The sequence below is a fragment of the Syngnathus floridae genome, chromosome 4, assembly GCF_059516105.1.
Source record: "Syngnathus floridae isolate MCC-2025c chromosome 4, RoL_Sflo_1.0, whole genome shotgun sequence".
NCBI classification, from domain to species: domain Eukaryota; kingdom Metazoa; phylum Chordata; class Actinopteri; order Syngnathiformes; family Syngnathidae; genus Syngnathus; species Syngnathus floridae.
In genome coordinates, this window is record NC_142416.1 from 12,789,772 (window position 1) to 12,814,134 (window position 24,363).

The window sequence follows — 24,363 nt, forward strand, 5'->3', positions numbered from 1 at the left end:
AAACTGAATTGACCATTGGAGAGTGACTGCTTCAGCAGAAAATCAAAATATTCATTTGCAATAAAAAAAGCAATTTACACAGTATCACAACTTACTACACTACAACTGATTAAGGAATTTGAAGTCTTATTTTTATGGATTGATTCTTTTTCTCAATAATTTAAATTTGCCAGGGTTGCCTGTGTGTCAAATTTACAAGACGTATTTACTTTCCCTTTACACGGACTCTGATGTTGTAGCTAAACTTTTACAGATAAAATGTATATTTTTGTTCATGTTATTTGAGATTAAAAAAACTCACATTTCTATTGGCTGGGGTGTTTTTAAAACCCCGCCTCTGTCAGCCAATCAGAGACCAAAACAAAGCGCTGACGTGATGGAGTTGCTGGGTAGACAAATTGAAAACGACGTAGTTCCAAGTCAGCACAGAGCTTGAGGACTGCAGACGAACACTGATTCATTTGTGAGTTATTGACCAAATGTACATGCCATAACGTGTTGGCAAACATGGTATATTTTAATGCATTATTAGAGATTAAAAAAAAACGATACGATGTATGCGCATTCCGACGCGTTATTTGTTAATTTTATTACCGTAACCCGTGTGTCGTTTTAATCGTCGTGGCTGCTAAACAGACAGCAAATTGCAGATTTGCATATAGCATTCGCATTATCACGTCAATACAGTTTATATTTTTCCCCTGTCAGTGAGTGGTCGTGCTACATGCTACTGCTAGCCATTGTTTATCAACAGTACAGTGGGACTTTGAATGAAGGCAACCGTGGGGGTGGGCCTCTGTTGCGTTGGTTTGTGTCTGGGCATATTTCTTCGTCCAACCTTTGCATTCTGTTCTTGGATATTACAGGTTTTAACTAAATCATTTTTTGCTGTTGCAACATCTATTCACTGTTGTCGGATATGGCAGCTGACTGCGAGGCCTGGCTCAACTCGAACCCCGTCGGTGAGTGTGGGCCATTCCGAGCCATTTTAAGTGCATCATCAGCTGTGTTCGAATGAAGAAAAGTGGTTGTGTGCATGGAAGTCGTCTTTCTTTTCGTTCTTTCAGAAGTAATCAATTGTTTTGGCACGTAGAGTATCGATAATGCTAGATTTGACATTTTGGGAACTTAATTTTTAAAGTGCAGCCATGTCGCTGACTGTTCTGTATTCGATAATTGAAAGAAACACGAAAATAAGCGCATACGTCACTCCTCAGAAAAGTGAATGATGTCATTTGATATAATCCAAATCATTACGCACTAAAACATGACAAATGGAGTAGTAAAAGATTGATATCATGTTAGGCGTCTTAGTCTAGTGATCAAGTTTACATATTCTGTGCTTGCTGAGGGTTTCTTTGGGTTGTCTGTCTTCTTCCCAAGTTCCAAAAAAAGTCATGTTTGGTATAATCTTCTATGTATGTATGTAAATGGCGCATTGGGCTACTGCCCAGTAATCAAACTTGCACGGCATGCACTACTAGTGCAAACATGTTAACGGAAGCTTCTAAATTATATATTGATGTGAATGTGAGCGTGAATCATTGGTTGGCTGCAATTGACTGGATCGGATCCACCTTATCCGCAATTCTAATTATAAGCAATATAGAAAAAGAAAGGATGATGTCTTGTAACAGTTATTCTATACAAGTAGATCAACAGCGCCTCCACGGGTTGACACTAATTAGAGCACCCTTTGTTTTTGCCTTGTGTGGCGTCTCACTTAAATATTTCTTTTTTCTCCCGATAGAGGTTGACAATGTGAGTGACTCATTTGAATCTGAAGACGAAAACAACACTGGCACACTTATCGCCAACAAGAACATCAGCAACGAGGTCAATGGCAACTGGTTGTTGTCGTCGAGCAGCAGCATCCACGAGGCGCGTCTCAAGGCCAAAGCTAAGCGGAGGCTCAGGAAGAACTCGTCCAGGGATTCTGGCAGGGGGGACTCCCTTAGTGATAATGGTGATCTGGTCAGGGGAACAGCGGTGACCCCCACCAGCCCCAAAAGTAAGCTGCTGGATAGGAAGTCCAGACTGGGCAAAGGCAGAGGTCTGCCAAAGAAAGGTAAGACAATGTGTTAAATAATAAGTGATGACACTAATTGTTGGGTATGCCAGGAAACGTTTGTTGTTGTAAACGTTTGGTAGACATAACCTGGTTAGTTTGCAAACAAATTGTGAGGTCATGGACAAACAAGATGCTTTAAAAATCTGATCATTACAACAATATGAAATCAATGGGAATCACAAATCTCAGCACTGAATCAGTAAACTTGAGTTACCCACCACTACTTTACATTCTTACTCCCCTCTTTCTTCTTGTTGGGGCTGCACCTCATCCTGGAATTTGGATTGTTTTGCAAAAGAGGTCAGAAGGACATATGCAATGTTACAGGGATCTTTTCTCTCTCACACACATTTTACAGTAAATATCAATGCACGTAGTGAGGGTTTAGTCTTGTAGTTGAAATAAAAGGCAATTTCTCTCTCCACAGAATCTAGCACACCTTCTTGCACTTCGTACTTTGAGTTACCGTGATAGCCACACACACGCACACCACAGACTGAGCCAAATGTGTTCACGTAACCAGCAGGACTAAATATAGTGAGATGTTAAGTAAAACTTGGCACACAAGCTGCTTTGCCATCCATCTTTGCAAAGTGCCTGCAATCTGCTGTTGCATGAACAAGTTCTTAACAACAGAACGCAATGCTGACCAAAGAAGTGTGTGTGTGTGTGTGGGGGGGGGGGTGCCACTGGGATTTGCCACTGAGATTTGTCTGAAACTGGTCTTATGCTTGAGCCTGAGTGGCTCACAGTCACAAGAAGCAAATCTTTTTCATTTGAAGTACATGAAAAGCTCCCTTGATCTTGGGTGCCGTTTCAACTCAGCATTAGTGCTCGTTTTGTCACGTTGTTTGTTACGTGACATTATCGCCTATAACATGTTTTGGTTTCTACTAAAATATCATATTGCAGACACTTCATGTACTGTTACCCCTCTCCTGCTTATCCTTTTGACCTTCCTTTACAATTATACAAACCACTGTGAACATATCATTTTATTTTAAAGTTCACACCATTGGCTTTGATTTCAAACATTGTACTTAATCTTTGTGTGCAGGTGGGGCTGGAGGCAAAGGTGTGTGGGGCAGATCCGGTGAAGTGTATGAACCAGAGCAAGTAGACGAGAAAGACCCAAACTATGACGAAGCTCAGGTACTGACTGCTGAGTCGATCTACACAGAGGATAAGGAATATTCTGTGCTCAAGTACTTTTTTCTGATTCATAAAATGAGTTGGTAATTAATAATTCCCAATTAATTGTGTGAGTTGTAATGTGTAAAGTAGCCCACCTGAAAAAATTGCTCAATAGGTTGGCTGAATAATTATGTTATGCATGATCCAAAACTAAGCTTCATCATTTTATTTTTTCTGGACTCCAACATGGGATTTTCCATGTTTCACATTATTATTTGGCCTTTTAATTTGTTACTCTTTCAAAACACATTTTTGCATTTTTTCTTTGTGAAATACAGTAAAGTAATAAAATCCAATAATATTTATAACTTACATGTCCAACGCTCTGAAAAATCCTCATTGATTAATGCTGATATATTTCGGTGATGAAAAACAACTAGAAACTACAACCAGATAACTAAACACAGTTAAACCCATTGTTGTCATTAGGCCAGTCTTAAGAGCACTGAAGCCTTGCTTAAGCCCCTCTGAATAATTTGGTGGTTAATAATGCGCTCGCATTACCCCAGACAGTTCTAAAGCTTCCATTTAATGTTCCTTTACATATTCTCTTGCTGATGCTAGTCTAATCCATTCTGGGGTTTACTATGCAATAAAAGCAAATGTCAAAATGGTCGATTGATATTTCTGTTGTGAACATCTGGAATGTTTGGCCAGGAAAACTGTGTGTATGAGACTGTGGTCCCTCCGCTGGACGAGAGGGACTTTGAGAAGACGGTCACCCCCATTGTGCAGGAGTACTTTGAACACGGAGACACAAATGAAGTTGCGGTAAGCATGAGGAGTGCAGTCCACGAAGAAGCATAAAGATCTTACAAATAGCGTCAACAACTCCCTCCTCATGTAGGAACTGCTGGCAGATCTGAACCTGGGGCCCATGAGAAGTGAGGTGCCCTCGCTGGCTGTGTCGTTAGCACTGGAGGCCAAGGCCAGCCAGCGGGAGCTGACCTCCAAGCTGCTGGCTGATCTCTGTGGACCCGTCTTATTCCGCAGTGATATGGAGAAGTCCTTTGACAAACTCTTACGAGAGCTCCCAGATCTGGTGCTGGACACACCTGGAGCCCCGCAGGTGAGTGTTTCTGTCATTAAACTTAATTGTGTGATGACATCACAAAAAGTCAAAGAAAAAGTGGCGTTAAGCCTTCAGATAACATTTTGTTTGACTTTTGAGGCATTCCAATTGCAACACTGTGTGGTATTTGACGATGCAACTCTCGTTTCCACTTTATTCTTCCTGAGGGTTTAAACTTGTTGAGTTATACTTTATATTTCAAATATTTTGTTCAAGCATATTTTTTTGTGTGTGCATGTCCTTTTTGTGTAGCATAGACATGAGATCTGTGGTCATTGTCTGGCTGTGCAGTAAAAATGCAAGCTCAGCAGTGTTCTGAAAGGCCTATTAGGAGCCCTCTCCCCATGACCCCTCCCTCTCTGTCTCAGTTGGTCTTGCTTGTTCTTTCTCACAGATCTGTGTGTGTTTATAGGGCCTGTATAAACCTCCCTCTGTATCCCTCACTCTAGTTTTCTCACATTCTCATACATCTACACAGACACACACACACATTGTCTTTTGTTCTTCTTGCGGCAGCCTGTCAAGCCTGCACCGAATTGAGAGTGAACTGACTCGTCTGTACAGGAACAATAGTCAGAGTGCTGAGTGCATGCTTTGTGGATACCAGGGCAACAAAGCCAGCTCTTTCGATTACCGAAAATTACGCGTACACAACTGTAAACAAGCACGTGTAATTAGTTACGCACACATGCCAGTGACACCACTATATGTTGTGTGTTATGGTAAAGTTTTGTCATTCGTTCAAAGTGGATGATATTTCAATTATATACTATTTCTGTCTTATGATATAACACTGTCCATTTTCTAGATACTGTACTTTTCCTATTTAGTGTTGTGGATGAGCTAGAACCTATCTCAGCATACTGAAGGAAATCCATGGGGATAACTGATACATCTAGAAATTGTGATATTAAAGACACATTTTCTCTTTCTTGTGTCCTAGCTCATGGGCCAGTTCATCGCACGAGCTGTTCGTGACCAAATCTTGTCAAAGAGCTACATTGAGAGCTATAAAGGCAGAGTTGGCTGTGAATACACAAGGTACTGTATGTGATTCAGTGTCGGATACATGTTAAGTCATGGGCAGGGAAAGTTTAAAAAAAAAAAAAAAGTACTCAAGTAAGAATGTTGTTATTTAGATTATGACTCGACCGCGTGTTTGATTAAGAAAATGGATGTCAACACTTTTTTGCAATATACAACTTCAGATATTGCTCAACAATAAATGAAAACTATAAAATAACAAATTTAGGAAAGTTGTTCTTTTTTTCAGAAAGTAGTTTCACGAGTTTCCCAAGTTCAAAGTGGAGTTTTTCTAGGCTGAAAAATTGACATTTTTAGGCAGGCGTAGACAGCAGTACATGTTTTCCCATAGTCTGTATGGTTCAACATATTGTACAGATTGAATACGAGGCCAGCGGAGCTATGTGAGTCACATGCCATTGTTTCCTCCGTTGGGGGGTCGAGCTGTTGTGTTCGAAGTGTACCTAATGTTGTGACTTGCATAAATCATCATCTTGCAGGGCGGCCCTCGACCGAGCGGCTGTGCTTTTGAAGATGAGTAAGGGTGGCGTTCGCATCGACAACCAATGGGGCATAGGTGGGGGCCAGAGACCTGTCACACAGCTTGTCAAAGAGGTACCGTCCTTAATATAGTCGCATCATCCATTTTATCCATTCGCTGTTGACATTTAATGTCTCGAAGTCCACTGTTGCAGTGTAAAACATTTTTTTGAAATTATTATATCAGATGAACCTCCTGCTAAAGGAATACATCCTATCTGGAGACAGCAAGGAGGCTGAGAGGTGTCTGAAAGATTTGGAGGTTCCTCATTTTCATCATGAGTTTGTCTATGAGGTAAGTCAGTCTGCTATGCAGTCAGCTATCAACAGACCTGGCTCAGTTTTCTGACTTATTTCTTCAAGGCTCTAGTAATGGTATTGGAGTCCAAGGGAGAGAAGACATTCAAAATGCTTCTGCAGCTTCTTAAGTTGCTCTCTGTGTCCTCCATTATCACTGTGGACCAAATGAGAAGGGTAAGATGCCACCAGCTGTTTAACATTTGTATTGCATATCCATGCACTAAGTATTGTTGTTTTTCTTCCTTAGGGCTATGAAAGAGTTTATATGGATATAGCTGAAATTAACATAGATGTTCCCCGTGCGTACTTCATCCTTGAGCAGTTTGTTGAAAAGAGCTTTAACATGGGAATCATTGATGTAAAGTTACGAGACCTTTGTCCCTGTAGGTAAGTGCTCACACCTTCTTGGCAACATTATTAAAATATACAAAATTTGTGACCTATGTCGTTTTATTTTACCTGTCAGGGGCCGCAAGAGATTTGTCAGCGAGGGAGATGGGGGTGTCATCAAAACTGACAGCTAAGAAGTGGTTTTAAAGCTCCAATACTTTTTTACTTGCATATTTTTCCAAATTAGGAGCAAAAACAAAACCCACACTTTTGAAACTGAAGTTCTTTAGATGGTTTCCTCTCGTGTTTCAACATAAACGATAACATAAGCTAACCTTGAAAGTGCCACACCTCTGTGTCAGTCATTCCATATTATGATGTACAGTATTCGACTGAGTTTACTGCCGCGCATTTTGCGTGCTCTAGGTGGCAATTTGTTTGTACACGCGACTGCTTTGTGTCAAGAGCTTTATAAAACAGTGTATGGAAAATAAAGGGGAGAATGTTATATGCAATACTTCTGCCCCCTTTACTAGCTGCTTTTTCTATGCTGTGTGACTCATTTTCTTTTATCACTGAAGGTCAGTTCAGGTTCCAAGAGGTGGTCTTAGAGTGTTTATTTTTATATCAATCACATACTGTTACAATTGATTTACCAAGTGTTTCTTCCAGATTGTTCATTAAAACTACTATAAAGAATAAGATTTTTTAAAATTATTATCTACATAACAACAATTGACAGCTGAAGATAAACTCAGGTTATCAAAAAACACAAGACATAGGTGTAAATAATGAATATTTCATTTGATATCATCCCTCCAATCCACCCACTGGTCAATAAAGCAATATAAATGTATTTCATTGCTGGCTGGTTTGTGTATCCAACAAGTTGGATCCCTCTTTCATTCATAGTCTCTATTGCGACTGCTCCTTCATTGCAATTTCTTGTTGTTTGACAGCCTCTTGAGCCTCCATCTGCATCTTCTCCAGCTTCTCAAGTGTGACTGACTTGAGTGGGAGGAGTTTGGGTTTACAAAGAACCATGGTAGGGACATCTTCCATAGATAGTTGGCCTGCGATGACAAAAAAAAGTCAGCAGCAACATGAACTATAATTTTTACTGCTAATTATACTTCCCAACTAAACATAGTGTCTCATAGTTTTGCATTAATCCAAAACGACCAGCAGTACATTGAGTTTGAAGCTTGTCCATAATAATTTCATGAGTAAACATCCCTGTTCTATATCAAACGAACTTAGTGACAATGGTAGTTTATGCAAAAAAATAAAATAAAAAATATACATGTAATTAGTTAGTGTGAACCAAATGTGTTTTTGTCGATCTTGAAGATACAAACCTTGCTTCGGCAGAACTTCTCTGAACACCGACTTCACCTCTGGCATTGTGTCTTCTTGATTAACCTATTGATGTGTAGTAAACATTTTATTACATTTGTTTTATTGCACTTTTTTTGTCAATCGAGTAAAGGCCATAAAAGACAAAATATGACTTTTATATGACATTTGAAGGCACGATACAATCGTTTTCACGAAACAACCGTCACTTAAGTGGGCATTATTGTCTTTGGAACGGTTTGATGTTTGCACTGCGCCTATTTTATGCATGCGATGGACACTGCCCTGCAAAGTGCATTTGTTAAATATTAAATGCGGCTAAAAAAATACGGTAAAGTGCGTTGTAACTTGAAAACAACATTGAGCTAGCTGGTTCGACTGACGCTACCAATAGCATGTAGCTAGACTATCTACATAAAAACTGCTTCATTGTATAACACGGATGGTTTTGAGGAACCCGCTCACAATTTAGGCTTTGGGCTGCATTTAAAAAAAAAACAAGCGTTACTGTGCTGCATCAATTACTTCCTAATAATACACTACGATCTTGGACTACTCACCTTCACTCGGTCGGTTGTCAAGACAACATTACCACCAGATTACGTCATTTTCTTCCTCGCCTTTTCCACCATACGAGTGTTATACTGACATCTACAGGCGACATTTAGATGAATACAAACAAAAGCTCTCTCCGACCTTTGCCCTTATTTTCTATTTAATAGGGAAGATTAGATGCGTCGAATGTGTTTTTCTTGTTGATTGTGTGATAATAAACCGTTTTATTAAGAGTTTGCGTCTCTTTGATAGTTGTGTTTTAACGAATGTGCTGAGACAAGTAAAAAAAAAAATCATGTTTTTTATTCTTGTTATTGTTTGCCTTGTAAATTCTCCACATTATTGTGCAATTCAGGGAATTATATGTGTGCATGAAAAGATTGACAAGTTGTGGTATCTCAAACTTCACTCAACTGAATCTTGTATGTGTGCGTATGTGTGTTTTTCATTTTCATTAAGTGTGCAGATCATATTTAGCTATATTTCAAAGACTAGCGATAACATTCAGGTCATTTGAGATAGCTGTGCCATTCATGGTCAAAGGTCGCATATGTGATGAGGCAACAATACTCTTCAAGCCTCGTAGTCAATGTTAACCAGTGCCCATTTGCAATAGCTCTGTATCTGTACAGTTGCAGAATGCCATTTTACCTACTTTTCTTCACCTTTACAAAATATTCAAGTAGGATACCTTTGTAGTGTCAAATCACTGATGTGTTGAAAATTTGTGGCAACAGAGAAAAATACATTGGATCCATAAAATCTTTACAAATTAACAATGTTTTTCTAACACTAGGTGATGAAAAGTGAGTGATTAGCACTGTCTAGAACTGCAAACAGTAATAAAAGCTTGTGGTTGCACCACTACATATGCTGTATCCCAAAAGGTTTATTGCGCTTGCCCACTTTTGACAACAGGAAATGGATGCCACATCCTGGAGAAAACTGAAAAGGTCTATTACAAAAGAAAGTGAATAGCAGTGTGGAAATGATTACAAATGGGGTGAAACTTTCAGTAACTTTCGGTGAGGTTCGTGGCCCATATTTACACTATAAGTATGGATAATTGGGATGCATAATAAACATTTTTGCAAACATTGCAGATGTGAAGCGAAATACAATAATTAATCGTAGAGTAATTTTACCAACAAACAGTGATGCTGCCTTTGTGCAAGTTCTGCTTCTTTTGAGAGTTAGGGTTAGCGAGATTACCTAGAATAAATCGGATTAACAAATATTCTTTGTTTTAATTGTATTGTACAGACTACAGAGGCTTCATGCACAGTGGACAGGGACTATGAGTGAATTTCCTGTTCTTGGAAAGCTGCAGAGAAGTTCATTTCTTTTTAGTTGCAGCCTGTCGTCGCGTCGTCGGCCGCCGAATCCCACTGCGCATGTCCGCTTTGCAGGCAAGCGAGGCGCAGCTGGTGTCGAAAAACGCGATTGGTCAGTGCGGGAATGACGCAGTTTGGTAGCCATGAGGGCGGGGCGGGGGAGCCGAGCAGCACCAGTGTTGCTTGGAAAAGAGGAGGAAGCAGCGAGGATGGCGGAGTCACACCTCTGAAGGTAAAACACTATATTATCAGATTTACACTTGACATTTCACACACGGTTTTCCTTGTCACGCAGGTCCAGAGACTGTACACTAACCAAGCTTTTAATCAAACCAACGTAACGCCCGAGTGTCATTTTACTGTAACAAATACAAACGCACTCTTTTGTTCAGCTTCGGAATGGCCGCTGTTTTAGGAGTGTTTTCTTTTCTGTTTTTTCTCTTTCTTCGGCTAACACTCAACACAGGAACCGTTCTGATGCTGTAGTAAAGAGGAGTCCGCGCTCTATTTGTCGTCATTGCCTCTTGCGCCAAGATGTCGTTTGCTTCCGTGGCTCTTGGTGTTGGGTGTCTACCCAGCGACCGATGGCCCTCAGCTGGCCTCAGCGGAGGCTTCGCTTCTCGGTCCAAGTCGTGGCTGGCGAGCGGTTTCGCGTCAGCCAGCCGCTTCGTTTGGGCCTACGTACCGCTAGCTCAATTTGAGACAAACATCATCGCTAGCAGTTAGTGGCAAACATAAGACGTTTGCCACCTCACCAAATACGTGAACGCTCTTAAACTTGTTTTAATGCATCTAACTGCAGCGGTTTGTTTTGGACTTGTTACATGTCTTGGAATTCGGTTAGCTCGAGATGCTAACCTGCTGGCTCGCTGACGTTAGCAAGTTAGCACTCTGCAACACTGACGTTTGCTTTTCACGTTTAGCTTACTTGCTTTTATTTCCTGTGTCCTTGTCAGTTACATATTTAAATATTTTCCTCTTCATGGGGTTCTCCAAAATGTTTTTTTTTTTTGTTCATGAATTTGTCGATCATCACCCACGCAATCAAAACTGTGTCTTACGAGATGTTTCACAACACTTACCACAAGTCGACGTAACCCAAATAATTACGTCAAATTGTATGTTAGACATGAGACAACGTGGTCAAGATATTGCATGCACAAGAAATAATCTAGAAAAGTGTAATGACATGCATGACTGCTAATCTGATTCTAAGGATTTGTCATTAGCACAGTCACCGTCCAGAGTTTTAACTGTAGTCCAATTAACTATCGAATGGTTGTCGATGTCAGCAACACAGAAATTGTAATTTCTCAACCAATACTTTATGCTTTATGCGACTAAAATCCAAACCAACTGCATGCTGGCGTACCTGACCGCCACACATCAATACATTAATCAGTATTGCTATGCTAGATTACCCTTGTTACCCTTGTTAACTGCAAATTTTAACCAGAGATGGCTTTATGTGCCCCTAAATGTAATTTTGATGCTAATTTAAAAAAATGTCTTTTTTGTATCAAATCGGGTTTTTGAGAAATTTTAATAGTTTTTAAATTTGATCTATAAAAGCGTGCTCTATATGGATTTCGCTCTGTTTCAGAATGAAATAATCCATGTTGCTAAATCTAATCTATGATTCATAAATATTACAAATATATTATTATTGTGACTATATTATTATATTACTATATATTACCCCTTGAAATTTTGCCCTGTACTAGTTTATGGTAGATATTTTTCAATGAAACTTGCCAGACAATTGGAAAAGCGGTTCACAAAATAGCAAATGAACCGGAAGTGTCGAGGAGATATGCTCAGCAATAGCAACATTTATACTCTTAGGTGAATGTGAAGGTATCGCTCAGAAACACATTCTACAAAAAGGCAATTTTTTTGCTGCCACAAGGAAACCCAACTCATTTTCTCTGGAACCCATCATACGATTTCCAAAATTCGCTGTACTTGTACTGTGGTTATAGGGGCCATTCTCTGCATGCAAACCACATTTAGCATTCTGACAGACAGTCATTTCTGGAAACTCTTGTCACATTTCTACTTGTAATTCTCTGTGTCCTTGGACTACCCTTTAAGCCTTTTTTTAATCCATAAAACAGGCTCATTAGACACTTGGCGATAGTGTGTAGCACACTATGTTATTGTTAATGGGCCTGCTCTCCAGTTTGGTTGAAAAGCAACCACATTGTCATTTGTCCTTTTTATTTACATAGAACAAGAGCTCAAACAATTCTCTAATTTGTCAGCATCTTTTTAGTGACAGCCGGATTTGTTTATTTATTTATTTATTTATTTGGGACTAGCAACTACTACACTACAATATGCATTCTGCAAGTTTAAGGCTAGCACAGTGGGATATTTGGCATGCTGCTATCAATTGTGATTGAAGCTTGAATGTCTATCCCTTGAACTGAAAACAAAGCTCATTGTCTTTTTTTCTACCGTAGTCCCCCTCCTCTCCTACGTGTAAGAAGAAAACCAAACTGAGGGTATTTATTACAACAGGTTCTGCGCTGTCAGTTAAGAAGACTCGTTAAACACGTTGTAAATATGACATTAATCAGGATTTGGATGGGAGCAATAGTTTTAAGTTAGTAATAGAAGGGTCCTTTCTGTCACAGTGGAATCTCAGCCATCCAATGCTTTTTCAGCTTGGAAAATTTGATGCTCAAGCAAATGTTTCAGGAAAATGTGCTTTACATGCCACGCATACTTTGGACATTGGACGGTCAAATTGTAATGTCAGCGTATTCTGCAAGCTGTTTGTCCTCCACAGTTTTAGACTCCGGCTCCGTCCAAGTACTTTTGACTGGCGTTAGTTCAGTCTTATGCCAATTAGAGATGACTGCCCTGAGTCCTGTGACTGTAGAAACCTTGGCTCCCTTGACTGCCGCCATTTTTATTTGGGTGGACTTCTACTGCCTGTTTTTGTTCCCGATCCCATTGGCTTGATAGGATGCTCAGCTGGAGCTGGGGTTGACCAGCTTGTTTTTGTTGAAAGCAAAGTACTTTTGATGTGAATATTTTGTGTATGACTGTTGTTGTGCATTTTTCTGTGTGCTCTTTGAGCACTGGGTGAGTTAAATGTCAAAAGAGGAGCTTTGGCGGTGAATATTTACTTTGGTACTGTACCTGCATAAAATATCTCAATATTGATAAAAAATGTGAAATTATAGATGATTGCTAAATAACTTGGGTCGCATTTACCTGCAGTTTGAACCTCGCCAAGTAGTATTTAGATTCCACTGCACCAAACCCTGAGCACAGGTGATTTCCAGTCGACAACAAGTGGCAAAATGCGTTCTAAAAGGTATTCATTATAAATTGCAAAATAATTAAGTTATCAAATTAATTACCAGTACAGACATTTTTAAAAAATCTTTTTACTGAAAATGGCTAAATAATGTTAATCATGTTATGTTGCTACAAGTTGTAAAATTGGGACCTTCTGTATAGAAAAAAGGTTTATGTTTGGTGGGTTTTACATTTAGTTTTGAAATACAAACTAATCCAAGAACAGATTGTGTTGTTGTCATTCAACTGTTATAACTGTAGTTTTAAAAAAGTTAGATTGTATGTTTGGAATTGTGTAGCCATGGCATTTAATACTATAATTTGTAATTTGCTTTGCTCTTCTATTTTTCAAACACTCCAGTCATTCATTTCTTCATCCTTCCTCTGAAATCTGAACTGATTTGGTCGCCTGCACTTCCTTTTTAACTATTTATTTCCCCCAAAGCTGCTTTTGAACCATTAGGAGATACAACCCCTGATTGCTTGATGCGTGTTAAAAAGATAATAACGTATTAGTAATTTGCACATTTCATCTTGCCTAAAACAACATGAATCTAACAGTAACTCGTATGCTGTGTGCAACGTCAAAGCATGTTCTCATGATGCTGGGATAAGGAACCCTAACCATAAAAGGAAGTTTCTTGTTCAGTTTGGACTGGATGACAATGGGGGGATCTGGCATTTCTCATTTTATGTTCACTATTTTACACAGGGACAGACACACCTGCCTCAAACCGTGCAGTACGCGTTAGCCCTTTGATTGATGATTTAATGTTTCTTTTCTGAAAGGGTCTGTCAAACTTTGGGCTATGTAAGGGGTGTTGTGGTTTCCCCTGAAGGTCATACGACCTCTTGTTGTGGGGGCTCAGTGCTTTGAAGGCCACTTCTAAAGATTAGTCTCAGCAATGGTAACCTTTACACTTGGTCTGATCCTCATCCAAACATGTCTCTCTCTTTGCCGCGGCTTAGCATATACCAAGCAGCTTTATCCACTCTCTGAGACTAAACGAACACAGTCCACCACAAACACCACCATCCTGCACTTCATGTTACGGATTACGTACTGACAATTAGAAATCGCAAAATGCAAGTTGAGGTGGGGCTCCAGGCATCTGTAATGGCAACAACCGCTGAGTTATGTTTATTTAGTCACAGAAAGGTGACGTGAGAGTCAACAGATTTGCTTTGACTGTTACAACTTCCATTTGTGTGCTCAATGTTATGTACTGACACCTCACCAAACCTGTCACAAGAACAATTTTGTTTTTAAATGTTTCTCATTCACCCAGTTACACACAGTACTTAGATTTGGAGAACAAAAGAATACACCAAAAACAACGTACGTATGTATGTATTATTATTATTTTTAAATCTGACGATTGTACGCGTTCGCTGTCCCACATTCGGCATATTTCAAGATTTATGGTCACACTAACAATGACAGTAATAAAATAGTGTGCATTCTTTTGAATTAAGTATAATTTTTTGCTCTTAAATTATTGTTTTTTGACTTTGTAGAGAGAATGTACTTTTTTGTTCGCTTTAGTGAAAAAATATAACTCCAGTATATGTGACTGACTGAGCAAGATATTTTGACTTGACTTAGGACTTGCTTTGAACTCAGTAATGACTTGACCCAACTTGCTTGAAATTTTGTGGCAGCTCATCTTGTTTGATTTTTTTTTTTCCCCCCTCCCCTTTCTACCACACAGTATGTGTTAACTTGGGACTTGCTTGAAACTTGACTATTATGACTTTAGACTGACTTAAGTTGCACATATGTGACATACTCCCACATCTGCATTTATAAAGAATCCAGTAAAGGGATATGGCCGTGACTGTGTGTGCTTTCATACAGCAACAAAGCATTCTACAAACAGATAAAAAGATGTGCAACCGTAATAGGTCATTAGTGTCTGAAAAGTGCTCGTCGTACAGGTACAATTCCTTTAAGTACAACAGGCCAGCAGACTTGTGAACCTTCACACTTCACGCTTGACTTTCCAACGTTCCCCTTACACAGAGGCCATGCTTAATTTGAACTATTGAACAGCAAAAGCTCAAACTCACTGCTAATTGTTACGTTTTTCTTCAACAGAGGGATTACAAAGACCTTGATGACCCTTTGAGCCTGAAAGAATTCCACAAGTTTTACCTAAAAGTCCCGCGATTGTATGCAGCTTCAACGCTTGAGAATGTGGCCCACGGATGCCACAGTCCAGATTCTTCAACAGAGTTTTAACTCACTGGCATTTTAACCAAGGAACAACATTTTAAAAGTGTTACGAAATCTTCTTTTCCCTAGGAGAATAAGAAGTGTGTGCTCCTGCAGAGTGATGTTCTCTTTAAAAACCTGCTCAATTTTCCGCATCCCTTTTTCCCCCTGAATAAGTAACTTGACAAGAAACTCATGAGCAACTCTGCAGGACACCCGATAACGTCGACATGAGTAGTACTTTAGGCAAAGAAAAAGATTCAAAAGAAAAGGACCATAAGAGCGGTTTGGGTGGCAAAGAAAGGGAAAAGGAGGCCAAGGCTCTTGCGGGTCCACTTAAGGATGGGGGCAAAGAAACCAAGACCAAAGGGAAAGAAACCAAAGAAGGTAAGAAGGACACCAGCAGCTCAACACCGGGTGTTGCCTTCTCAGTTGACAATACGATCAAGCGGCCAAACCCAGCACCAGGTACACGCAAGAAGTCCAGCAATGCCGAGGTGATTAAGGAGCTTAACAAGTGCCGGGAGGAAAATTCCATGAGACTGGATCTCTCCAAGCGGTCTATTCACATGTTGCCCACCTCCATCAAGGAGCTGACACAGCTGGCTGAACTCTACCTATACAGCAACAAGCTCCAGAGCCTACCGTCTGAAGTGGGCTGCCTCTCAGGCCTGATCACTTTGGCCTTAAACGAGAACTCCTTGACCAGCTTGCCCGACTCACTGGACTCCCTTAAAAATCTTCGTATGCTTGATCTCCGGCACAACAAGCTGAGGGAGATCCCGCCGGTGGTCTACCGACTGACGTCGCTGGGCATACTCTATCTACGCTTCAACCGTATCACCACGGTTGAGAAAGACATCCGGAACCTTTCCAAGCTCACGATGGTCAGCATCCGGGAGAACAAGATCAAGCAGCTTCCCGCAGAAATAGGTGGGTCAAACGTGGATGGCCTTTTCTTTCTAGATCAGGTCGCCTGTTGCCGTGTTTACGTATTTACGCAGGGCCGCTGTTCTTTGTTTATTCTTTTTCCAGGGGAACTTCGCAACCTCGGTACTCTGGATGTTGCCCATAATCAGTTGGAGCACTTACCGAAGGAGATTGGGAATTGCACACAAATAACCAACCTAGATTTGCAGCACAATGAGCTCTTAGACCTCCCAGAGACTATAGGTATGCTTTTTACAAATCAGCATTGCATTGTCTGTGATGTTAATAGGAAATCTTTTGTTTCAGGAAACCTTGCCAGCATAAACCGCCTGGGTTTGAGATACAATAGATTGTCAGCCATTCCCAGATCATTAGCCAAATGTCGAGAACTGGAAGAGCTAAATCTTGAAAACAATAACATTTCAGTGTTACCAGAGGTAAGTCGAAACTGTAACTTGGTCAGCAAAAAGCATGTTTTTCCAAATGTTTTTTACGAAAGCAATGTAATGTAAGTTTAGCAAACTAATACTCTCTTGGAGCACATACAGTAGAGTTGACCAACCAACTTATGTTTCAAAGGATGTCCAGTTCAAATGAAAGCTACTTCCAGATTCTTTTTGATCACAATTGGCTTCTGTTGTGCCTCTCTTTGTAATTAATCAGGGTCTCCTCTCGAGTTTGGTCAAACTGACCAGCCTGACACTAGCAAGGAACTGCTTTCAGTCATACCCTGTGGGTGGACCATCCCAGTTCTCAACCATCGACTCGCTCAACATGGAGCACAACCGCATAAACAAGATCCCTTTTGGAATCTTCCTCAAGGCCAATGTTTTAACCAAGCTTAACATGAAGGTACATGTTTTGAAATCGCCTTCAATTCCTTTCAGCATGACCAATTTACTGTGCCCACAGCGCCTGATGTCAGGTTCTGTTTTATAGACGTAATAGGTAATAACTACCCCAAGATCTTTTGCTCTTTTAGTTTTTCTTCTTTAGAAAGTCATAAAACACTATAGATTCTATTGAACCTTGTAGAGTGGAGAATAAAACTTGGACTCGTATATATCATTTCGATATATTCAATTCACAAGTTGTGTGAAATGTAAATCTAGTGGAAAGTCCCCAGTCTTGTTTTTTTTTCAGTATTTTGTGAGGCTTGGCTGCATGTTAAGACAGAGTTACTGTACTGTCACCCCGTCATAAAAAGGTAATCACGACGAGATATAAAGATGTATTATAATCTCTACCTTTCTTCCAAGAAGGCTAAGCAGTTCCGAATTATGATGAAATTTAATCCTGATGTGTTTTTTCCCCCCAACCTGTGTGAACAGTAATTGTGAAGTCTGAATTGGCTTTTGTGGAGATATTGTTTACAGACCCATCAGCAGTGGGGACCATTTGAATTTAAGTCTGTAAGAATTGATTCTGGCGTCGGCTAACGGATTCTTGTATTGACCCTCTCAGATGTCTCGCATCTTATAAACGTACGCCATTGTATTCCTCAGGACAACCAGTTAACTTCTCTGCCGTTGGACTTTGGCACATGGGCCAGCATGGTGGAGCTAAACCTAGCCACCAATCAGCTGACGAAGATATCAGAGGATATCTGCCGTCTGGTGTCTCTAGAGGTGAGCCCTAGATGCACTCGATGCCACAGCTAATGATTTGAGTTACAGCCAGAAAAGGCTTTGTACGTGTCCAAAAACATGTTTATGGCCTATTCGAAACTTGATTTGAAAAAGGTGTGTTAAACAAATGCTAAGTATAAAGGGTAAGGTAAGGCAGTAAATTATTAGGCTGCACCTTATTTGAAAAGCGTGACAATGTGATTTTTTTTAGACCTCAAAACATATTTTGCTAAATTGGGGGGGAAGGAGAACATTTACACGCGAAAACCAGCATAGCGTTTCCCTTCTCTCTCTCTGGATTATTGGTTGAGGGGTTTCCATTGGCTTCAGTAGCCAAGAAACTATGCTCACTCAGAGGAGAACAGGGGCATTGGCGTCGCCAGGATTTTTTCCATGGGTTGAGAGCAAGGAGGTCCGACCCGCAAACCACCCCCCCCCTTTTTTTTTTTTTAAAAACAAACTCAAAGCAGTTTTCTGAAAATGCTGATAATTCATTTTTTCTTCCATTTCTGACGGTGGGTGGGAATATATAATTATAATAATAATACAGAAAAAAGTAAATAAGCATATTCAGAAAATACCCAAAAATCAATTATATGGTCCTGGGCCTCGGGGTCCAAACATATTTCAGGGCGGCAGTGCCCCCCTAGCTTTGCCACTGCACAGAAGTATATTGAGTCATCTGTACAGCTCTAAATTCCATGAGTAAATTGCATTTGACACTTTCTTCCTGGTTTGCAGGTATTAATTTTGTCCAATAATCTTCTGAAGAAGTTACCACATGGTATCGGCAATTTGAGAAAGCTTCGGGAGCTTGATTTGGAGGAAAACAAGTTGGAATGTCTCCCGAATGAAATTGCATATCTCAAGGATTTACAGGCAAGTTTTGCAAACAAATGGTTCTGTTTGAGTAGCATTCACACACGACCTTGAGTCTTTTAGTCTTTTCTACTTTGTAACTGTCCTGCACTCTAAATCCATCAGAAATTGGTGTTGACAAATAACCAGCTGACAACATTACCCAGAGGCATTGGCCACCTTACCAACTTGACTCATCTGGGGTTGGGGGAGAACCTGCTGCAACATCTCCCTGAGGAGATTGGTAAAAATTTCATTTTCTTTCTTTTATATTTAGGTTGCCACTCTATGCATTTTTTTTTTGCCACCTTGTAGATTTCAGTGTGACACCCTTGATTAACAATAGTTAACCAGAAGGGTTCAAGAGCTTAACAGTCCACAATTTGTCCCACTTTTGACCCCGCCGCTGGTTGATTGGGCGTGGTGAGCCCTGTTACTGTTGAGTTTAAGCTAAAACAAGATTAACAAGGGGGAGGCGGGAGCTATGGCTAGTAGTGGCTTAAGATACACTTAGTGGACTTGGCTGAAGACGTGTCTGTGTCTTTTTGGGCTTAATGCTTTTACCCTGGTCTGTTGTTGTCAATGTTCTTTCTAAAACCAAAGTGAAATATGAATTCACTTGGACAGAATGTTGACGGATAAATATTACTTTTATGGCTACGCTCTATTGTTAGATATTGGCTTACTGGCGCTCCTTTACTGCCAATGTGGCTCCGTTAAAGACAATAGTCAAGTGACGTCCGAAGCTCTATTGATTTATTTGTACTTAGCAGTGGCAAAGCCATTTGCAAAATCCACTGTTCAGTTTTGTTATCAGGATTTTTGCTTCAAACTATGGTTACTGTTAGAAACATCAGTGACATTTTGTATCAGTAGCTTAAAAGTGCAATAACGAGGCAGACATTTGATATGTTGTGACATTCAAAGTACTTAGTTGAGATTCTGGCTGCAAGAAAGGAGACATTACTAGCTCCAACACGCTTTTCTTTTACTGTATATGCAACAAACAAATGCTTTAAACAAGTAGGGGCGGGCCTGTAAAATGGAGCTTTCTGTCAAACTAATGTTATGGGCAGTCAGTCAGAGAAAGCCTTCTGTAAAGAGTTGCTGCAATTTAATATCTTGTTGCAGTTATACATAACATTAGTTGTCATCACACCAGCACACTTTGGTCAACGAATTTCCATTTTGGTGAGGCGTGTTGTTTTTGCAATTTGCAGTTTAGCATACCTTTGGAAAGTGTTTTTTTTTATTTTTTTTTTTTTATGGTTGTGACTTATAATAAAAGATTGTTGTCATAAAGCACTAAACAGTCAGTATGTGAAACAAATTGCTGCCGCTCCTAGAATGTGGCCGTCTGCTTCTTGGCAGCTATCCTAACCAGTTTTCTTCTCATCTTGTCATCAATTTTGGATGCACGTCCAGTTCTTTGTCATTTGATTGTTGTGCCAGATTTTCTCCACTTGATGATGACGGTGTTGAATGTGTTCCATGATATATGTAATGTTGGTTTGAAACTAAGGACCATTCTAGTAATCAGTGACCCTGCCCATTACTTTGTTAATGGAGCTATGAGTCGTACGAGAAACATTTTTCAATTTCCATCTCTTTATCACAAATAAAATTGGTCAAAATAAAAGCAAACATTTGCAAACAGGTTAAATGGAACAAGTTCTCTAAATAACTGATTGATTCTCAAAAATAGTTCTTGATTACTTGTGGATTAATTATTGTACCTCCAATTTAATGCCTTTTAAATGTGAACAATAAGATTCCTCTGCTGTAAAAGCTTTCTGCAGGCGCTTGCTTTAGCAGGAAGATGTGACTGCAAATACGTCAGAAAAATTCTACTGGAACGTCTGAACTTTATTTGGTATTAGTCTTTTTTGATGGTGTCCTGTGTGCTTACTTCTGTTTATTAGGAATTCGAAAGTCTTTGGTTAATTTTGAACACAGCATCATACCAAGTTATGTGGGTGTGCATACGTATGAAACTGCATAATCTCAGTTTTGTTTTTTTGTTTTTTTACTCACCTTTGAAAATATGTCATTTTGTTTTACAGTTATGTTGTACATGTTATGGGTCCAATTTATGGTGGAAAAAGTAAACTGATTCATCACACAAATCTGGCATTTGAATACCCTACTTTTTGTGTTTTTTTTATTTTTTTTTACATTGACAGGTAAAACCCTGGCTTGTTAGAAACTGCAAGTATGTAGTGACAAGAAAAGTCTTGAGACTTTCATACTGGCAGTTGATTTCCACTTTTATTGCTATTATTTATTATGATCATTTTGTGGTTTCTTTTCCTTTTTGCCCTGGTAAATTGCACCGATTCAGATCTATGTTAACATGAAGGCTTCCACTGGTCTTCCTCCTCAGGCACACTGGAGAACCTGGAGGAATTGTACCTCAACGACAACCCCAATCTGCACAGCCTGCCCTTTGAGCTGGCCCTGTGCAGCAAGCTGTCCATTATGAGCATCGAAAACTGTCCCCTCAGCCACCTGCCGCCCCAGATTGTGGCCGGGGGCCCCTCCTTCATCATCCAGTTCCTCAAGATGCAGGGACCGTACCGTGCCATAGTCTGAGGACAGAGCCCACACACATGCCTGCCCGCCCACCCCATTCCGTGTATCATACACTGTAAAGAAGTCAAGGCGTCAGTGTTGTTTGGGAAGGAAGCAGAGGAGATGGACGCAGAAGGAGACTTTCTCTCACCATTTTTGTGCAGACAAAAAGAGACACGTTTGAGACTCTGCATTGCTCCACTTAATAACAATTATTCTTGGACCCCCTCATCACTCACACTCATCTTCCCATTCCGAATTGTACGGGAGGAAAATATTCCCATCTCTTTGCCAAAACTGAAGATAGTACATGAATTTCTATATTGAGTAACTGTGAGCTAAGTGGCAAGTCTTTGAATCATATAAAGCGTGCTCCCATTGCCAATGTACGTATTTACAGTAATTACAAGAATCTACTATGTGAGCAAGGATACAGCTATATGCAAAAACAAACAAAACAAGTCTTTGGGTCGTAACATTTACTGCTGCTGCCATAATTTAAAGGTGTCATTTTTCTTTTGTATTTAGACATCAACCTCACTCTCTTGTGATGATTACTTGTGTTAATTACTTCTTGACCACAGAGAACAAAGGTCTAATGATGGCGTGTTTATACTTTTTTTTTTTGTACTTTATTCTTGTTTATTTTCTTGTCTGTCTTTTTTTTCAACAATTTTTTAAAAATCTTTTTTTTTTTTTTTTTAAACTGTGCCTATGTTTAGAGTGATCCAGTGGTTCATTTCTAAACACTATTGAACATGAGAATACAAAGACATAAATTATTTCAAAATGTTCTTTTCATTACTGCTGTTTTCACCTTGGTGTTGCTATTGGAGGAATCTATTTCAGCGCCATCATCGGTTATGAAATAGGGCAATTGGAGATTTTTTTTCTTGTAAGAAATAGCAGCAGTAGTTGTCAAATGTAGAGCTAGTAGTCATGTATACATATGAGAAATACCAATCAAAAAAAGCAAGTTGGACTTCTTTTCAGTGTGGGTGGTGCCGTTTGACTCCGCCCCCACCTGTTGTCATGTGATCAAAAGAAACAGGTGATGGGGTAAATGATAGGAGATGTTTTTATATAATGTATACAAATTCTGGTTGTTGCCTTGAGTGCAATTTTAGTTTTGTTTACTTGTTTGATATTCTCTTCAGTGTTGGGCTGCATAGCTGTCATCCACTCGATCATCGACCAACATATCAAACATTTTTAAAGGACTTCACTTGGCAAGTGTATCAGAGCCTCAAAAAAAAAAGGTTTGATAATAAATCATTGGCAGGTAATCCCTTGACACCTTTATATATATATATATATTATCCTTAATTTGTATCATTAAAAAAAAGTTCCCGTCTAATTTAATTTGTTTTTAATATGATATTTTGTCCCACACTGTCCCAGTAATGCTGCTGCTCTTATGCACTTTTTTGGAATAAAAACATTGGCATCCTCTGTTTAACACAAACGCAGTAGCCTCTCATCGGTTATTTTTCAATGGGGGCATTTTCTTTCATTAAGAAGTAATTGATCTGTAAGTTTATCTTGGAAGTTTGCATCACTTGGAAAGAATTGTGTTTTGCAGGCTTAGAGTAACAATTGACTTGTCTTTTGAGGAGGTTTTATCCGGTCAATGTTAAAAGAAACTTACTCTCGTGAACTGTAAAAGTTTGCATATCCTGCTTCTTTCTTCATGGCGAGTGAAATGCTCAGCGTGTTTATTTTATATCATTGAATGTTTTCTTTTCTAAATATGTGTATTCACTTAGTATTATTTCAAGTGACTGTACATTAAAAAATGCCAACAATGGTAATCAAACCTAAAATTTTGTACATGTGATGAATCCTAGTACTACACAAAAACTTCCATATCACGCGTACATTGAATCAAACTGAAATGTGTGGTTGTCCCTAAACAGCATGAGGTGTGAAAATACTCCTCTAATAATACTCTAATGCTTAATATAATGTCAGTCTTTGCAGTTTAAATGCAGCCAAACAAAAACTACACAAGAAGACTACAAATGTAGAAAAGGAATTGGGTGACACCCAATTCCTTTTCTACATTTGAGTGGAAAAAGGTGTTGATTAATCTTGTATTCTCAAGATAGTATCATCATCAGGAAAAAAAATAAAATAATGTACCAGTATGTGCTTAATAGTTAGTCGTACTGTTCGTGTTGTTTTGAAAATACACAATACAGCACCTCAAGCAGCTATTAGATTTGCGGCATGCTAGCTGCACATGACCCGATTTTACATTTCATCTCAAGTTGGGGTGTTGATCAGTAGACTCAATATGTGAGTTGAGAAGACAAATAAAATGTCTTTTGGACCACTGCATGTTCATCCTAATCCTAATCAGCAATTTATAATAGTTCACTTTGAGGACTGCTCTCTTGCTGTTTAGGATGATGAATAATGCAAGCATTACGGACCATTTGTCCTCATCCTGCTATTTCAGAATGCAGGCATGTTGGAGATTTAACAGATCATTTTAAAGCGTGCATATTAAGCAGGCTTCTCGCATACAGCTCACTCGTGTTTTAGTGGCCATCTGGTATATGGCTGCAAATGTTCCACTTTTCTATGTCAAAGCATTGTGAAATCATCATGTTAATCCTTATATACATTAATTGTTCGTGTTTATTATGCTGTTCTCAAGGGTACTTGACAAACATCTAGATGTAGTTGTTCCTTTTCCTCTGTAGTAATTGCTTTTACTAAATTCATTCATGCTAAATTCATCTTTATATATATATATATATATATATATATATATATATATATATATATATATATGTGTGTGTGCATTATGGGTATGGTATGGTTTTCTGGGGGTTACCAAACTCCACCACAATCAGGACTAGATGGTAAATGTGTAATGATGCATTTGTTTTGACTGTCCCTTTTGTTCATACTGACCATTCAATGGTCCCTTCCCAATATGTAATTTATCGTTAAAGATGGCAGGGGAGAGGCCTGGTGTTCTTTTTACAAGGCTTTAGATCATATTACCAGCAAGTGTCAGCAGGCATTACAGAGTAGTGGCCAAACTGCCGTTTGATTGCATTTTA

The 24,363-nt window shown here is 39.4% G+C and overlaps 3 protein-coding genes across 5 annotated transcripts; 2 read left to right on the top strand and 1 right to left on the bottom strand.

The window, feature by feature from the left end:
• The first annotated feature begins 361 nt into the window (after positions 1-361).
• Positions 362-7,386, top strand: pdcd4b (programmed cell death 4b). 3 transcript variants are annotated; one of them, XM_088374243.1, is made up of 12 exons: positions 362-463; positions 867-962; positions 1,751-2,068; positions 3,129-3,223; positions 3,923-4,036; positions 4,113-4,334; positions 5,281-5,378; positions 5,861-5,975; positions 6,088-6,195; positions 6,264-6,374; positions 6,448-6,587; positions 6,667-7,386. In XM_088374243.1, exons 2-12 carry the CDS (start codon positions 920-922, stop codon positions 6,722-6,724), a joined length of 1,422 nt encoding a protein of 473 aa, XP_088230369.1. In that variant the 5' UTR covers positions 362-463; positions 867-919; the 3' UTR covers positions 6,725-7,386. The 3 variants fall into 3 exon arrangements, with proteins under 3 accessions (XP_088230369.1, XP_088230368.1, XP_088230367.1); XM_088374242.1 differs by having other exon boundaries at positions 6,448-6,583; XM_088374241.1 differs by lacking the exons at positions 362-463; positions 867-962 and adding an exon at positions 994-1,069.
• Positions 7,133-8,518, bottom strand: bbip1 (BBSome interacting protein 1). The gene is made up of 3 exons (XM_088374244.1): positions 8,447-8,518; positions 7,889-7,952; positions 7,133-7,603 (listed from the first exon to the last, which is right to left on the bottom strand). The coding sequence occupies exons 2-3, from the start codon at positions 7,932-7,934 to the stop codon at positions 7,446-7,448; spliced, it is 204 nt and encodes a 67-aa protein (XP_088230370.1). The 5' UTR covers positions 7,935-7,952; positions 8,447-8,518; the 3' UTR covers positions 7,133-7,445.
• Positions 8,519-9,893: 1,375 nt separating this feature from the next.
• On the top strand, positions 9,894-23,112 carry shoc2 (SHOC2 leucine rich repeat scaffold protein). Its single transcript, XM_088374044.1, has 9 exons — positions 9,894-10,007; positions 15,186-16,235; positions 16,338-16,475; positions 16,539-16,669; positions 16,896-17,084; positions 17,738-17,860; positions 18,602-18,739; positions 18,845-18,962; positions 21,102-23,112. The coding sequence occupies exons 2-9, from the start codon at positions 15,533-15,535 to the stop codon at positions 21,308-21,310; spliced, it is 1,749 nt and encodes a 582-aa protein (XP_088230170.1). The 5' UTR covers positions 9,894-10,007; positions 15,186-15,532; the 3' UTR covers positions 21,311-23,112.
• The last annotated feature ends 1,251 nt before the right edge of the window (positions 23,113-24,363 follow it).

Bases quoted from the DNA above. Each gene is read 5' to 3' on its own strand.
- pdcd4b (XM_088374241.1), top strand. From the start codon at position 1,015: ATGAAGAAAAGTGGTTGTGTGCATGGAAGTCGTCTTTCTTTTCGTTCT. The intron at 2,069-3,128 runs GTAAGACAATGT...CTTTGTGTGCAG, and splicing joins CAGAGGTCTGCCAAAGAAAG to GTGGGGCTGGAGGCAAAGGT. The intron at 4,335-5,280 runs GTGAGTGTTTCT...CTTGTGTCCTAG, and splicing joins ACACACCTGGAGCCCCGCAG to CTCATGGGCCAGTTCATCGC.
- bbip1 (XM_088374244.1), bottom strand. From the start codon at position 7,934: ATGCCAGAGGTGAAGTCGGTGTTCAGAGAAGTTCTGCCGAAGCAAG. The intron at 7,604-7,888 runs GTTTGTATCTTC...TTGTCATCGCAG, and splicing joins AGAAGTTCTGCCGAAGCAAG to GCCAACTATCTATGGAAGAT.
- shoc2 (XM_088374044.1), top strand. From the start codon at position 15,533: ATGAGTAGTACTTTAGGCAAAGAAAAAGATTCAAAAGAAAAGGACCAT. The intron at 16,476-16,538 runs GTATGCTTTTTA...CTTTTGTTTCAG, and splicing joins AGACCTCCCAGAGACTATAG to GAAACCTTGCCAGCATAAAC. The intron at 17,085-17,737 runs GTACATGTTTTG...TGTATTCCTCAG, and splicing joins TAACCAAGCTTAACATGAAG to GACAACCAGTTAACTTCTCT.